The sequence below is a fragment of the Chenopodium quinoa genome, unplaced genomic scaffold (assembly GCF_001683475.1).
Source record: "Chenopodium quinoa cultivar QQ74 unplaced genomic scaffold, ASM168347v1, whole genome shotgun sequence".
NCBI lineage: Eukaryota > Viridiplantae > Streptophyta > Magnoliopsida > Caryophyllales > Amaranthaceae > Chenopodium > Chenopodium quinoa.
In genome coordinates, this window is record NW_018743955.1 from 5,433,552 (window position 1) to 5,450,017 (window position 16,466).

The 16,466-nt window shown below is 34.8% G+C and overlaps 2 protein-coding genes across 3 annotated transcripts; one reads left to right on the forward strand and one right to left on the reverse strand.

The window, feature by feature from the left end:
* Window positions 1-2,521: 2,521 nt before the first annotated feature.
* Window positions 2,522-6,178, forward strand: LOC110689232 (protein SRG1-like). Its single transcript, XM_021865962.1, has 4 exons — window positions 2,522-2,879; window positions 3,664-3,911; window positions 4,027-4,354; window positions 5,511-6,178. The coding sequence occupies exons 1-4, from the start codon at window positions 2,634-2,636 to the stop codon at window positions 5,769-5,771; spliced, it is 1,083 nt and encodes a 360-aa protein (XP_021721654.1). The 5' UTR covers window positions 2,522-2,633; the 3' UTR covers window positions 5,772-6,178.
* A 156-nt stretch (window positions 6,179-6,334) lies between these two features.
* LOC110689233 lies at window positions 6,335-12,503 on the reverse strand. 2 transcript variants are annotated; one of them, XM_021865964.1, is made up of 7 exons: window positions 12,191-12,503; window positions 11,595-11,705; window positions 9,869-9,998; window positions 7,097-7,400; window positions 6,955-7,009; window positions 6,774-6,855; window positions 6,335-6,672 (listed from the first exon to the last, which is right to left on the reverse strand). In XM_021865964.1, the coding sequence occupies exons 1-6, from the start codon at window positions 12,308-12,310 to the stop codon at window positions 6,781-6,783; spliced, it is 795 nt and encodes a 264-aa protein (XP_021721656.1). In that variant the 5' UTR covers window positions 12,311-12,503; the 3' UTR covers window positions 6,335-6,672; window positions 6,774-6,780. The 2 variants fall into 2 exon arrangements, with proteins under 2 accessions (XP_021721656.1, XP_021721655.1); XM_021865963.1 differs by having other exon boundaries at window positions 6,335-6,855; window positions 12,191-12,502.
* Between the last annotated feature and the right edge of the window lie 3,963 nt (window positions 12,504-16,466).

The following is a 16,466-nucleotide window of genomic DNA, read 5'->3' on the forward strand; positions in this document are numbered from 1 at the left end:
CAAGACCCGTCGGAAAATTTCACGATTTTTAAAAATAGAAAATTTAGGTGGTCGTGGGGACCGATTTGGTTGCAAGGCCGTGGGGACCGATTTTGGGAGGCTTGGGACTGCAATGTCGTGAAGTGAGGGGACCGTTTCATGTATTGTGTCCAAATGGGGAACAAGGTCCATTTTATAACACAAATTGCATAAAGGACATAGTGGTCCATTCAAGTCAAAAAGGGAGCGTTACCTGATAAATTGGGAGCGATAAATAGCAGTTGAGTAAATTATGTGGCTTTTATCAACAATTATACTTCGTATTAGTTTTGAGACGGACATGTTAGAAAAGTAGGTTATATGTGAGTTTATACTCTTCTTAATTTTAGTATAGGGGTTATTTGTGATCATACTCTTCTCTAATGTTGACTTTAGTATGACCCAGTGAAGAATTTTTCATGTAGTGGTCTTTTGGCTCATGTTAGAACACTAGTCACTAGAGAATATCCAACGTGAGGGAATTACAGTTTCATAACATGTTAGAGGATTATCCCAACTAAAAGGTTAAGCTTATGGATAAAGCATGTGGCTACCCAGAGCTTAATATTACACTTGAAAGTGAGGGGTGAACGAGGTTAGAATCCGTAATCTTTGTATCACACTAGCTCTGATACCATATTAGAGGATCATATCAACTAAAAATTTAAGCTTATGATTGAAGTTCATGAATATATTTTATACTCTATCATAACATTAAATATAGCCATGTGGATACGTAGCTGTGAGAATCATTTTTATATACTACGTATGGTATTTAATTATTATTTTTTTTTAATCTATAACTCATATTTTTAAATATTGATTAAATTTCTGCGTTGATAAATATGCTGAGCAAAGTGGGGCAAAAAAGTGAAGTTAACAACAATAATTGATTCAATGTTTCAATGGCACTACATGTCAAGGTGGGGTGAATATGCAAGCTTTTTCTCAACTTTCCAATTGTCATGGGTGATGGGTGAGTAGAGTAGGGGCCTAGAAGGAGAAACATGGACCCTCAAAGCTACATCATTGAAATCACTTGACATTGAGTTTAGTTTGTTATGACTTTTTTGGTTCATGGGGACATGGGGTAGTACCGTAGTAGGGGCCAAGTTGAGCCGGGGTTTAACGGTGAAACCAAGTTTAGTTTGTTTCCTTTTGTCCTTTTATGCATTAGTAATCCGGGATTAACGACTTATGTGTCTTAATCACTTGACATTAAAACATATTTCCTCCATTTTTTTTATAGTTGCAAAACTTTTCTAAAATGGAAATGTCACAATACTTATAAGTTACAACACAAGATAATTGGAAAGTATTTTAAGTCAAAAGTTGTTCTATCACCCTACACCCTTATTATAATCTCATGGCCCACTAAATTATACACTTAACAATCCCTCTCCTTCATATCAAATGTTTTAAATTACATGAGACTCACTTTTCTTAAATACTGTAAAAGAGGATGTACTGTGTTGCAAGTATTAAGAAATGAAATAAGTACTTCTTTTGTTTTATTTTAGCTGATATGTTCTTTAGTTATATTTAACAGTGCATAATTTCAATTTTTTATTTTATTTTTTTTTGGAAATATCATATTATAAAAAGTTTATACTATGTATATCAAAATTACTCTTTACTATGTTTTCTCTCGACTATTGATATAAAAATTAATCTTAGACTTCAACTATTATATTAAGCTTTTAAGTGAGTTTGTCAACTGACATAATATAAGAACCAACATAATAAGAAAATCACGAGTATTCTTTTTAAGGTAAGATGAGGATGATTTACTTAAATGGGAGGGTAAGTGTCAAGAAAGTGAATCCTTAGTTTGTATTGCTGTGTAAATAAGGTATATATAAAACCTAAGTCAAGGGCCTAAGCATAGCCCATTAAGAAACTAAATACAATATATACGTGGCTTAACACGAAAACTAAACCGTACCCTTAAATGAATCTCATAAACGTTGATTCCTCGACAAGGATTTAAGGTGGGGAGTGATGTCATTGCTCGACCGCCTCACCATCAAAATTGAAAATGATAGAAGTATACATTTTTTTTTTTTTTGGTGTTTAGAGAGCTACAAGGACAAGGGTGAGAATCAATCACAGGATCTCCTAAAACCAAGAGGAAAACTTTAACCACTTAAGCTATCCCTCCCTCTCCGCTAAAAGTATACATAGTAACATGGTACCTATGGTTTCAAGATCAAGCTCATAGTTACCTGTATCCTTGTGATGTATACATCCACTAAAAACCCTTCTAGTTCATGACAGTGAGAAGTATAGTTTTACAATATTAAACTCTCCAAAATATGCCTTACTTATTACAGTATCTCACTGGAGTCCAATCCTTGATGATTATGAGTTCAGAAAAGCAAAACATCCACTGTTTTTCAAAGATGGGACCTAGTCACTCCACGTAGTGGGTCCACTGGCCGCCATAAAACTTCCAAAAAATGCAAACATTTGCACTACCATCTCCTCATTATAAATAGACATGGCCCTAGTAGTAGTGTAATATGGTATAGAGCTATATTGTAACAAATAAAGCTCAATCTTCACTCTCAAAGTTACAAAAAAAAAAAAAAAAAAAAAAGTGAGGTCTTTATATAATGGCTCCTGCACCAATCACACAAATGAATGTAGGGCACATAGATGATGTGCAAGAGCTAAGAAAAACCCAAAGTACCACAGTTCCTGATAGATTTATGAGGGACGTAGATGAGATCGATTCAGTCATTTCTGATTCGCCTATTAGTAAAGACGTTCCTATTATTGATCTTTCAAAGATTGCTAAAGGAAGCTATGATGAAATTATTCATCTAGCGTCTGCTTGCGAGGAATGGGGTTTCTTTCAGGTATTAATTGCTTTATTTTCTATTTTCATATCACATAGAATTTACTATACCCGTTTCATATAATTATTCGTAACCAAGAAATATTTTACGTGTCATAAATAATATCTTTTGTTGTATGAATTTTTCCATAGCTAGCTAGCAAATATTAGGTCTTAGGCTCTTAGCACGTTGAATTATTGTTGCATGTACACAATGTTTCTTGTGTCTAGTATGTACACATCAAGTGTCAGTTCCAACTTGAATATTTTGGAAAAGTTTTTTATATTGTCCCACATTTTTATTAAACTTAATTAACTCGTCTTTTTTTTAATGTGAGGTACTAATATGCTCATCACCTTCACTAATCTTGGTTAACCAATTGCGTTGAGCCTTTTAAACATATTTTTAAGATCTTTAGTCAACTTTTTAAAGTAACTTTAAAGTTTTCTAACACATGTTATAAATTAAATCAACTAGTCAAGATTATCACTAAATTAAACAAAAATAAAATGTAGACTTAGTGCATGAAAGTATGAAACTATAATTAAGAAGACTGGTAGACCAATCTTTGTACATTTCAGTGACTTTGGTCAGCCATAATATAATACTCCCTCCATCTCTAAATTATATTCCTATTTCTAGCATTTATTCCTCACATAATAGAGAGAAATAGGAATGTAATTTAGGGACGGAGGAAGTATTTTTTTTTTTTTATGTGTCAAAGCTTTTTCTTACAAATATTTTAAGTTTATTAACATAATTTAAATCTATTTAGTATGTTTGATTTTTAATTGTACATGCTTAGGTCATAAACCATGGAGTTGACACAAAAATTCTAGAGAAGATGGAAAAATTGTCAATGGATTTTTTCAAGCAACCAATAGAGGAAAAACAAAAGTACAAAATGGCACCAGGAACTGTTCAAGGATATGGTCAAGCTTTTGTTTTCTCTGAGCAACAAAAGCTTGATTGGTGTAACATGTTTGCTCTTGGTATCCATCCACATTTTATAAGGAACCCAAGTCTTTGGCCAACAAAGCCACTAAACTTCAGGTAATTAAACGACTAATGTATTGTTTCATCTGTCCGAAATTAACAGTCACATATATCATTACTTTTAACATGTCTGGAAAAAGTTGTCACATTTTTTTATTGTCTTTTCGTGCAGTGAAAGCATTGAGGCTTACACGAGGGAGATAAGGATATTGTGCGAGAAGCTACTGAGGTGTATCGCGGTGAGCCTTGGATTGAGAGCCGAGAGGTTTGAGGAAATGTTTGGGGAAGCAGTTCAAGCCATAAGAATGAATTACTACCCACCATGTCCAAGACCAGACCTAGTGTTAGGGTTAAGCCCTCATTCTGATGGAAGTGCACTTACTATTTTACAACAAAAGCAAGGAAGTTCTATTGGCCTTCAATTGCTCAAAGACAATAAGTGGGTGTCCATCCATCCAATCCCTGGTGCTCTTGTTGTCAACATTGGAGATACTCTTGAAGTAATTACTCTTTTTCTTTCTCTATTATTTTTCCTTCAATCTATATAAATGATAACAAGTCGTCTATCTTGCTTGCGATCTAATTGAGATTTTCACGAACTAGTTAAGCTAAGTTGTGTTCAAATAAGTTAGGCTTAAGAAGTCGTGAAAATGCTCGAGTTATATAGGTTCTTGGTTCCAAATTAAATTACCTTTAGGTTACAAATTACAACTTAAGTTCAAAACCTTTTCTTCTATACATGTACACGCACATAGAATTAATATACTACCTCCGTTAATTATTATATGCAAATTTGGGGTATTATTAGTGAGATATAAAATATTTTAAAATTGTACATAAATAAAGGAGGTAGTATAATTATAAGTTTAAAGGTGATAAATTAAAAGGGAAAAAAAGAACAAGAGAAGTAAACGCAATGATGAATTCAATGGCACTTAAAGTCAAAGCTCGATGTATATACAAAATTACAAACCTTCCTAAGGGGGGGACAACTTAAACCTTTAATCTTGATTAATCACTAGACCATTAGTTTAAGTTTGTTCTCTGAAAAGTATAATACAAGTAATAAAGTTTAGTTTTTTAGCACTTTTATTTCCACTTTTGTGCTAATGGGGCTGAGTTGTCGACTAATGGTGGCATCAAGTTAAATTTTCTTTTGTCCTTTTCTTGTACCGCTTTTCCAGCATAAACCAAGTTGTTTGCTATATTTGACAGCTTAACTCCTTTACTCATATTTGCACTGTTGGAACCGAACTTATCACTTATATGTAATTGCCTTTTTATTTCATTTCGTTCACTTATATGTTGTAGCATACATATTATACTCACAAGCTTTTTGAGTCGAGTTATTTTACTCTCTGCTTGACTCAACTTGCTCATGTCTCGAATTAACAAGTTGAGCAAGTCTGAATCATAAATAATTACCTCAATTAAATGCTTTGAATGTTAGGGTTCATTTGGTATTGCTATAAAATTTTATTTTTTTTAAATCATAAATAAATAAAAAATTAGTAAAATTTATTAAAATCATAATAATTTTGAAAACTAACAGTTAAAAGTGAAAACTTTTAAAAAAACGATACCAAACAAGTCTTTAGATACGGGTTTTTAATTTGGTTTTAAATTTGATTTACAAATATTTTGATATTTATGTAGGTGTTAACTAATGGGAAATATAAAAGTGTGGAGCATAGGGCAGTAACTAACATGGTAAAAGACAGGCTCTCAATTGTGACATTTTATGCACCAAGTTATGAAGTTGAACTTGGGCCGATGCCCGAGTTTGTGGACGAAAGCAACCCGGTCCAGTACAGAAATTATCTTCATGGAGAGTATAGTAAGCACTATGTCACTAACAAGCTACAAGGGAAGAGAACTCTAGAATTTGCCAAACTTGGCACTCACATTCCAGTGTAAACTATAATGACCGTCGTAACTATGAATCGTTCGTTACAAATTTTTAGTTGTTTTCGAGTGATAGTCCTAATCAGGTACATCTACAAATAGATGTAGCTAAGGTTGTTTTATAACTCTTTTGCTCACTTGAATTAGCAAATTTAGTCATGGCCCGTCATGGATACGCCTAGACTGGGAACAAGATCTAGGTTTCCGTCTTTTTTGTATAAAGCGAAAAAATTAGACAACGTTGGTAGATTTGTACCAAAGGTAGTCAAGAAGAATGACCAGTTTTTATCTATTGTACAAGATTAAACAAATCTAAGTTGGGAATGCCATAATATGATTCATATCTTGTAGAATAGATTTTGTACAAGATCCTATGAGATGTATCGTAGTGCAATTATAATCGAGTATGTTTGTATCAATGTACTTTGTAAGGCCCCCTGAACAGGCCAAGGGTTGTGCATGAGCAATTATGTAGGTGTTGGGTAAGACTGCATCTAATATCAATGTGAAACTAAAAGTTCAGTGACAACCGACAAAATATCGCGCAACCAGTCGCTAAATATTTCAGTACATAATAACCAAAAGCCTACCTTCAGAAGGAAATTTCTATTACGAAATATACAAGCCTCACCGTGAGACAGAAGTTTTCACATTCAAAATCTACCATAGAAAAGCACTAAATTTCTAACTGTAATACTTCGTATTAAAGTACACGCCTACATGGGATGGTGCACTAACATTGCTCATAGCAACATGAGTAAAGCTTCCTACCCCTAGTTCAGCTTAGTCCGCCTACAATCAAGACCCACTCAGATATGATGCCCTTATGGAAAGATGGGGTACTGGAAACAGTAGGATTTGAACCATGATGGTGGCTTTGCCCCAGAAATGATCTTTATCATCAGGCCACAAACTGGAAATTGCAACCAAATTCAATTGTGTTGTTTACTCACCAAAAGCTCTTGAAGACGGTAAAAAGTTAGTTGAGACATGGTGGATTTAAAAGAAGGGCACCTCTATCTCAATTCATAGCTAGTCTATCGCACAAAGATTGATATGCTGAAGTACAAAGCTTGAACTTCTCCTCTGCAGCAGCCTGTTATTCATATGCATGGAAAATTTATTAGACAAATTAGTTTATCGCACTTTTTTCTCCATAAATTAGATTGAAGAGATTAGGACGGATGTTAATTACTTTGGAGGTTCCTAGGTGACGGTCAGGGTGCCATTTTAAGGCACAGGATCGGTACCTGGAACATAAATGTTAGATACAACAAGATGGAATCCTCAGGTCACAATAAATAATGAAATAAAAGAAGCAAGTCCAATAAACTCACGCAATTTTCACATCATCGAGTTTAAGGGGACCAGAAGCACTCAGCCCAAGAGCTATCCTCTCTGAAGCTAGATCTGATGACTTCGTGTCATCTTCTGACATGTACTCATATTCATCATCGTCTTCAATCCACTGTCTCCTTTTCCAAGAGGTCTTACCACTATTAGAATATCGTGATGAGTTCCTCCTATCAGAGTAATCATCGTTCACAAATGACCAGATGAAAAATCGATCATTAAATGCGGATTGAAAAATGGTCTCAAGTCTCTGAACATCATCATCATCTTCACAAAAATTGTATCCTCCTGGACACAAATAAAGCAATCATACAGGTGGTTATTTTTCAAATCTGAAGCAAGAAAGGAAGGCTTAGGCTATGTCCAATTCAACTTATTTAAGTAAATATATGCTTAATTCAGAAATGATCCGACAGACTAGACCATATTTTTTATTTGTGTTTGCTTATCACTAAATATCTTGTTTCTTAATTAAAAATAAATAAATAAATAATAAAATAAAATAAAATAATGGTAGTTTATATTTAGCAAATAGTAATATAAATTCAACATATCATTTGATAATTTCTTTGCTTGAAGATTAGTGTACACAAAAGGTCAAGGTTTAATGAAATTAGAAAATCATATCAGATTAACTCAAATTAGACCATATCAGGCTAATTGACCATAATGGTGTTTTGGGTATTTTTACCCTACCACGTGGACCTCTCATAGCGTGACATGTGTCACCCTAGGAAGGGCCCAAAGTAGGGCTCGACACGTGGCAGACAACCCCAAAGGAAATGGCGGCCTCCAAGGTCTAAATCCCTAGAAAGCCGTAAAACAGCGCAGCCCAATCATTCCTAGGTTTCCATAACCTAGGACAAGGACACAAATCCCAATGACCCTATAAATAAGGAGGTTCCCATATTTTGGGGACACGTTAAATCATTACATCATTTATTATTCTTGAAAGCAGAGAAACACCTGATCTCGGAATCCGAGAAGATATTTACTTTTGCGCACCCTCTTATTCCGAATATTTACTAACTTGAACGTCGGAGGCGAATCTCCGACCAACCTGAGCTTCCGTTATTTTGCAGACGACCAGAATCCAGACTTAGTGACGTAACTCTTCCAAGGGACTAGAAAAACCCCGAAACAATTGATATAAAAGTTAACACCATTGTAGCAAATTGTTATAAAAATTATTTCCGGCAACATATTGGTCTAAAAGATAACATGTGGCGACAGATTGGTATAAAAGTTAACATGTGGCGACATAATGGTATATAAGTTAACAAGTTGCGACATTTACCCCTATTTTCTCGTCCAATGAAAGCCCGAGTTATACAATATGCTTATATATACTTTGTAAAATGTTTTTAAAACTACTTTCATAACATTTTTATTACCAAAATATACTTTTCCCTCCTCCTTCCCACCTAATATTATCAATAATTATTTCTTATTTTTTATTTCGTTTAAAAAAAATTATCAAAAATTATAAGTTATGAATTGTCATATCATCTTAAATTAAATTATACCATTAAATAAGTATCAATAACAAGATATTAAATTAAATACAATAACTTTGATGAATCAATCCTTACCCGCATCCATAATTTTATATTAAACATAAAAGAGAAGATTGAATCATATTAATAATATTAATAAGCTATTGCCAAGTCTTACTAGTTCAACCAACACCTTAAAATAGCAATTACTTCTTATTAAGCTGGTGTTGAACAAAAAATACATACAAAAGGTACTAGTTATTCATATTGGCTTTCCTGTCTGTTTTCCCCTTCTTTTTCACTATTATTTCTTTGGATATTACTTCATAATCTTTTTAAATTAATTTAAAAAGTAGAGAACAGGAAAAAGAAATTTCAGATAAAAGTTTTTAACACTAAAAATAAGCGCGTGTAAACTACGCATATACTCCAACATAAAAGGGGTAAATGTCACAACTTGTTAACTAATATACCAATATGTCGCCAACTGTTAACTTTTATACCAATTTGACGCCGACAATAAATTTTATACCAATCTGTTACAAGGGTGTCAACTTTTATACCAATGTGGTCAATTGGCCAATACTATAGCCTTAGTTTAGCACTTTCATGTCTCTTAAGACACTGGCTCGTTAAAAAGACACTAAAACAAGCTGCAAATATTAAACCTCGTAGTTGGTTTTATATTTGCAAGGATTATGCTTTGAAGATATGTGTGGATTCCTCAATTGATCTGCGTTGGCTTGATTTTTGAAAGAGGGTGAGCAGATGCCTCAACAGCTTAACATTTAACAAGACCCATATATTTCATATCTCTCTGTCTCTTTACTAACATTGACTTATAACTTCTTTGCCTCGGATTCAAGTATTCAACAAGCAAATCATGTCTATGCCACCTCTAAATACACATTATATAAGTATCTCAGTTCTGATATTTTATTTACTTCAATTTACCCCAAACCCTGACAAATATGCGATGAGTAAAGCATGGCAACAGGCACCCATGTTCCAGTGTGATAGGTCACGATCAACCCTCTTTGAAAAGGTTACCCATATTGCCAGTTTCAAATAGGACAACCAAGCAACTACAACTTTTCTTTTGCAGCAAAATAGGGAATTAATGCCTAATTGCTTAGGAAAAATGGTAGAAAAATGGGACAAAGAAAAAAGAGGATAATTGTGGATTAATGCTGGGAAAAAGGCACATAAAATCATAGACAGGCATACAGCTAACATTAGCAAGCAAAGAATACAACTTACCCTTACTTCTGCCTTTCTTTTGACGTCCCTGGGTATGAGAAGAATTCCTTCCTGGTCCATTATGAGGTTTCCTGAACCATGAAGGGCCCTTAGCTGACTGGTCATCTTGGTCAGAGTCAGAGTGCCAGCTCTGTAAACAACCACATTGCAACAGTGGTCAGAAAACAACCATATAACCAGTCCCAGCCGGCAACAGAAATCAAGTAGTAGCAAAAGCAGTATACATATGTGTTCTCAATCCTTATGATCAAAACAAAGCAGCAAGAGAAGACCCCCCCCCCCCCACCCACATACACACACACAAAAACCAAAAACTGAGCCATTAAGCTGGTTAGATTTTAGATCTACAACAGAATGTTCCATACAGATCCCCCCCCCCCCTTCCCCATCCAACTAAATCAAATATAGAATGAAGTTTTGATGAGAAATCCTTCCTCTGTTTAAAAATTAACGCAGTCTCCAATTTAGTATTATGACCATCAATATTTACAAAGGTTAACAATTTAAAACTACACGTTGAGACAAATCTTACAAATACTCACAAGATTATACACTTTTTGTTATATTGGTGTGAAATCATAGTCAAAGTTTTTAAATTTGACTTTAAAAGAGATATGTTACTTATAGGAAGCGGGGAAGTATAACTAATCAGACCAATTGCTGTTTTCCGGATATTCATAGGTATTATCCAAAGGCATAAATTAATATAGTCATGGGAAAACTTTTCTAAATACTGAACATAGTTGCAATGAAACAGCATGAAAACAAATTTATGATTCAAAGACTGCTTAAATATTAATAATCTTACAAAGATTGACAAACTTATTAAGGTTTTGTTTTGGGATAGTGATGATATGCACAAGAAAGTTCCTATTGTATGAGAGGAAATTTCTGTGCCTATAAAGTAGTTGTTATGCAGAATCTGGAGTTGTGCATAATATAAGATGGATATAATGGGACATGATACGATACATCTAATGGATAAAGATGGCTTTGTAGCTAGCAAACACCACAATTCAAATTCTGAAATTCAACAACCAAATGCATTGCAGACTAACTACTCCCAAGCCCTCCTTTGTATTAAGGTTAACAGTACAGGGAATATGAACTACCAAAGTTGCGCTTTTGCGCCCAATATTATATCATGCGTTCTGTGCCAAGGGGCTAAAGAAACTGCACACTTTCTGACATGGTGTGCAAGGACTTTTAATTTCTTGTAGAGATGAATGCTACATACAACCATATTTACTACTAACCTCTATCATTTAGAACGTTTTATATAATTGGAAATAGTTAATCAAAAAAAGATTCCAGAATGATATTGAGCTGCTTTACGTGAAATCGTGAATTGATTTCGAGGTTGTGACATTAGTGGAAGAAATTCTTCCAAAGTTATGGTACCCCTCTCTTCCTTACCCTCTCAATTTTCCATTTTTAACTACTTTCACTAGGTTCTTTCTAATAAATAGCTCCTACTATTACCAAAAACTGTAAGAACAATCTCCATGCCAGAGAAAGAAAAAATTTAAAGCACTGTTTATAACTCCTACCTACATATTCAATACAAGGTACAATTCGCACAGCAAAAATACCTATGTTATGAGCAATTGAGCATCCGACAAAAACACATTACTTTCACAATTTAGCAAGCATATGAATACATAATTCAATTTCATCCCAAATGTTATTGGTTTGATAATTGTAAAAAGCATCATCAAACTCTCACCTCAAATAGGTGATCAACATAGGCGTTCGCATTCCGCATTAAATTTTGCTTGAAATGGTTCCTTCCATAACCTGCTCTTCTGTTATAACTGTTATTATTATTCTTGTATCTCTGCATTGCAACAAAATAAAACCATCACATGTCATAGTAAGTACTCAACAATGTAACTCAGTGGATGTCAACTAGCTTAGTTGGTAAATATTACAACCTGAGATTAAATCTCCTCTAAATAATTGCCCTTTGCTCTCTATACAAACAAAAAAGTTAGAAATGCCTCCCCCACCCCTCAACTTCAATCTACCCCATAAATCAAAATAACTTAACCAAATCCAATTGATACCAAAATCTGAACATTTTGCTAATACCCATTATCACCAACAGCATACACTCTAGTTTATTGCATTAGAATCCAATAATTTCTTAGGAATCACATAATAGAATCAACCTAAATTTCTAAACCCAATACAATCTATAAACTTAATTAATAAATGTAATTAAATTCAACGAAAACCCAGTTAAAAGTTAAGATTTTTTTTTATTAGGGAAGAAAGCAAAAAATTATTGAAAGAAAGAGAAAAGGTGGAAAGAAGACTTACAGCAGTCCAGGGATTGCGTCGACCTCGCTCAAGAGCTGTTGTGGAATGGAAAAATGCAGACTTTATATGAAAGAAACTTGATTGTGGGATTTTTAGGGCTGATTTTATTGAGGCATTCATCTTCCTTCCTTCAACTTTTTTTTGGGGAGATTGAGAATGAATTTCAGACTGAATTGGTCTTATAGAGAAGAAAAGGGGGTAATTAAGAACAGAAAATGAACTAGTTAGCTCAATTAAAACACATAAACACAGCTCGAGTCAATTTTCATGATTGTGAAACAGGACCCATTTGGAATGTGATGTGGGTAATTTAACTCGGATTTGGTTTGTAGCCGGACTTTCAACTGGATGTAGTAGAATTCCTAGGTCTTTTGATATATTACAACTTTGTTCTTTTGAACTTCTGGACAGGGTAGAGCAGAGCTAATTAAAGCAGAGGAGCATAGCAGAACAGAGCCGAGCAGAGCAGATTTTATTATTATTATTATTATTATTATTATTATTATTATTAAAACCTACAAATTCAATCAATTACAAGAAATGGTAAGGAACCGAGATACAATCTGGGCCCCAACCCCTCTAGCTATAGCGAATCCAATCCTACTAAAGATGTGAGTAGCTGCACGAGCACCAATATCCTGAGTCTCAGCGAACGCCTGAACCCAGCAACGCAGTAGCATCCTTCTCTAAGTTATCTCATAACGAAGAAAAGGAGAAAGGAAGAAAAATATAATCAATAGCCCTACAACGTACCCCATATTTATCCCGCTTCCGCTGAACCGCCGCCGACACAACACGGCGAGGAACGAAGTCAGACAACCCCGTTAATGTCAAAGGTGAAGTGACAGGGTAAAGTCGTATCCCCTAATCAAAAGTAATTACCTAAATCCTCTAACTAAAGTAGATAGGGAAGTAGGGTCGAATCCACAGGGAAACAAGTCTTTCTACTCCTAATTAATTATTATAATCTAAATTATCGAGGTAACCAATATTGTTGTAAATAAAGTCTATACTACGAAGAATAAGATCGGAGGAAATAAAATAGGGAGAAATTAAATATTAAAAGACCTAGGGCATAGGTTCACTAATAAACAATAATCCAGGGCAAATCATAATAAGCAATCATCAAGCATTGATTAAGCAGATTATAAAGGGCTTTCGCTACGTATTATAATCACTGAGTTAATTTACCGGTATTAAATCTCATCCGTCGAATCTCGACTTAACCATTTATAAATTAGTCCGCCTATTGAAACTAAGCCTAAACATCAGTTCTCATCTTTCGAATATCGAATTAATATTGCTAAACTCATACAATTAAATCTGGCCAACCTAATTGCATAGCATTAATTCAATCAATAGGAAATTAACCAAGCATTGATAATCAACAATCACAAATTTACCCCTTCATATTATTTATTAGATCCCCATACACCCTATAAATAAAACTACTCAAGCATCATCATAACTAAACTAATCAAATAAATAAAGCAAGACATAATCAAAGAAGTAAATAAAATAACTGAAATTAAAAGAGAAGAAATTGTTACCAAAAGAAATCTGGATTAATTAAAGTAATTAAGAACAAAGTTGAGAGAGAATTTAAGAGAGAGAAAATATCCTAAGTAGAGAGAGAAAATCTAAAAAAGAAGGTAATCAGAATTTACGTACATAATTCGTACTTAAACCCTCCTAAAACAAAAACTAAAACTAAACTAATCAGCTTCTAAGAAAAACACGCGCCCGATCGAGCGAAGGGTCGCCCGATCGGGCCTGCCTTTTTACAACGCCCACTGCTGGTATGCCACGCCCGATCGAGCTTACGCTCACCCGATCGGGCGCGCCTCTTCCTTGAGGTTACTTTTGCGCACACCCGCCCGATCGGGCCCGACTTCTTCTTCGAGGCTTGGATTTCGATTGGGCTCGATTCCTCGGCCCAATCTGGATTTCCTCATCGGGTCTTGATTAATTGATCCAATAGCCCCGGTATCACATATCGAGCCCTTAATCACCGGCTCTCACCGATCCTGGGCTTCAAGAGTGGTCGTGTCCTTCTAGCTTCCGTAGTTGATCCATGAAAACCCGGAAAAATGCTCCAAAAGTGCAATTTCCTGTAAAACTCAACTAAAACTACGAAAACACTAGAAAACACAAATTAGTAATAAAAGTGGCCCTAAAGAGCCAAAAACACTACTAATTATGACCGTGGGACGGGGGTAAAACACTATATAAATTGGACATATCAAACTCCCCCAAGCCAAACCTTTGCTTGTCCCTAAGCAAAGAGCTCATCAATGAACATATAAAACATGCCTCATCCCAATAAACAAAGTCAAGCACAAACGATTCAAGATAAATATAATGAACATGCTTCAATGTCAATCAATCTCATTCATCTAACTATCCTTCATCCCCAACAATTGTCAAGTAAAGCAAACCACATGAGCAGAAGAACTAAGTAAATCTCCACTTACTTAACCAAGTGGAGTGGACATACCAGGCTTTAGGGAAGGGTATAGAGGGGAAGTAGAAGTGCGGGCAGTAGGGTGGTCTACGATCAGAAGATCCTTGGAAGTGCGGCTGTATAGATGTCAGGCGGTTTGGTTTCGCCTCTCAAAACTCATTTGACTGAACTAGGGCGACCAGCCACAGCAAGGGAAGAGAGGCTTGTTCCATGTTAGCAGCTCGTCTTGTTTTCTATTTTGCCGGTCTAACAAAATGTTCAGGTCTTTGTGTGCGTGACGCCTAGCTACAAACTCTATATGATTCAGCAGGTGCCACACAGCTATATAATTCAAGACTAGTGCTCACACACTCAACTCTCATTTATGTGGTGAGTAAAAGATGTACTCGATCGCTCTCCAACCAACCCCTTTATTTGTGAACAATGCCCACCCATCTCACACTGTCGTGTGTTTAAAACAATGAACGCTCAACCTACTAGTCGACTCGAAATATGTCAAGCCATAACTTGCATTGATAAACAACACTTTCACATTCATACAACTCTATGCACAAAGGTCGGAAGGTCTTTAAAGCTTATAATGTAAGGCTAGGGTAAAGGGTAGGATAAATTTAGGAAAATGTGAGAGTAAAGTCATGCTTAAGGGAGCCATATCCTAATAAAACCCAAGGTCACAACAAGTGATGACCAAAATCTCCAATCACAACTCAACTCCACAAAAGTTCACCAAACAATCATATATACAACACAATCCCAACACTTACATATTCACTCACAAAATATGATAATATGGAATAGAGTGAATTAAAACAAACTTTGAACCACTTATTCTTTTTCTTTTCTTTCTTTTTTTCTCAAACTTGAACTCTTTTTTTTTTTTTTCTTCTTTTGAATTTTTTTCTTTTTTTTCCTTGAACAACCTTCAAATAGAACATTTAAACATATGAAACAACATTTTATCTTTGCTCTTCTTTTTTTTCTTTTTACCTCATATTTGAAATTTTAAACTTTGTAACACAAAACATCAATATTTTCCAATCATAATATCAAAGAACAAACACTCTTCTTTTATTCCCACATTGTGCAAATGATATGCACACCACAACTCCCTCACCTCACCAACTAATAGCTCCCCCAAGACAAGCTTGGGACTAGTAACCAATGGGGCTCATATAGGCTTGTAATGTGGCTAAATAAACAATAAAAGGGCACAAGCAACAATATGGGTAACAAGAAGGGAACAAATGTATCTAATATCGTCTGAAGGCTTCCTAAGAGAATAAATGTCTTCGTCCTTCTCAATGTGCATAATATTGAGCTATATAAACATTACTAATAGTTGCAAACCAATACTCAAGTTCATTGACATACCAGGAACTAACACACATTCCTAACCAAATCAACTAGTCAAGCACTATATTCACAAATAGTTGGCAAAATTGACGCATGTTTAGGAATCCAAACAATTAAACTTCAAATCATGATCAACAAATTCACAAAGCTCATTATCATATACCAAGAATCAAAACAATATTTTCCAAGTATGGGACACAGGGAAGCATGATTTACAATTCATTGGAACGTTTTTTTGAATTTTTTTTGTTTTTCAAATTTTTTTGTATTTTTTCATAAGGGAAAGCAATAAAACTACACTAGGAAAGCAATAAATAGAGAAGAGAGAAAGAGAGTTACCATATATACAAGAAATCTCCCCCCAAGCCAAATCAAGCAATGCCCTCATTGACTTGGGAAGGTAGCTAGGAGAAGCTACTCCTCATCATCATCCATCCTCTCGTACCCTCCTCCATAGCT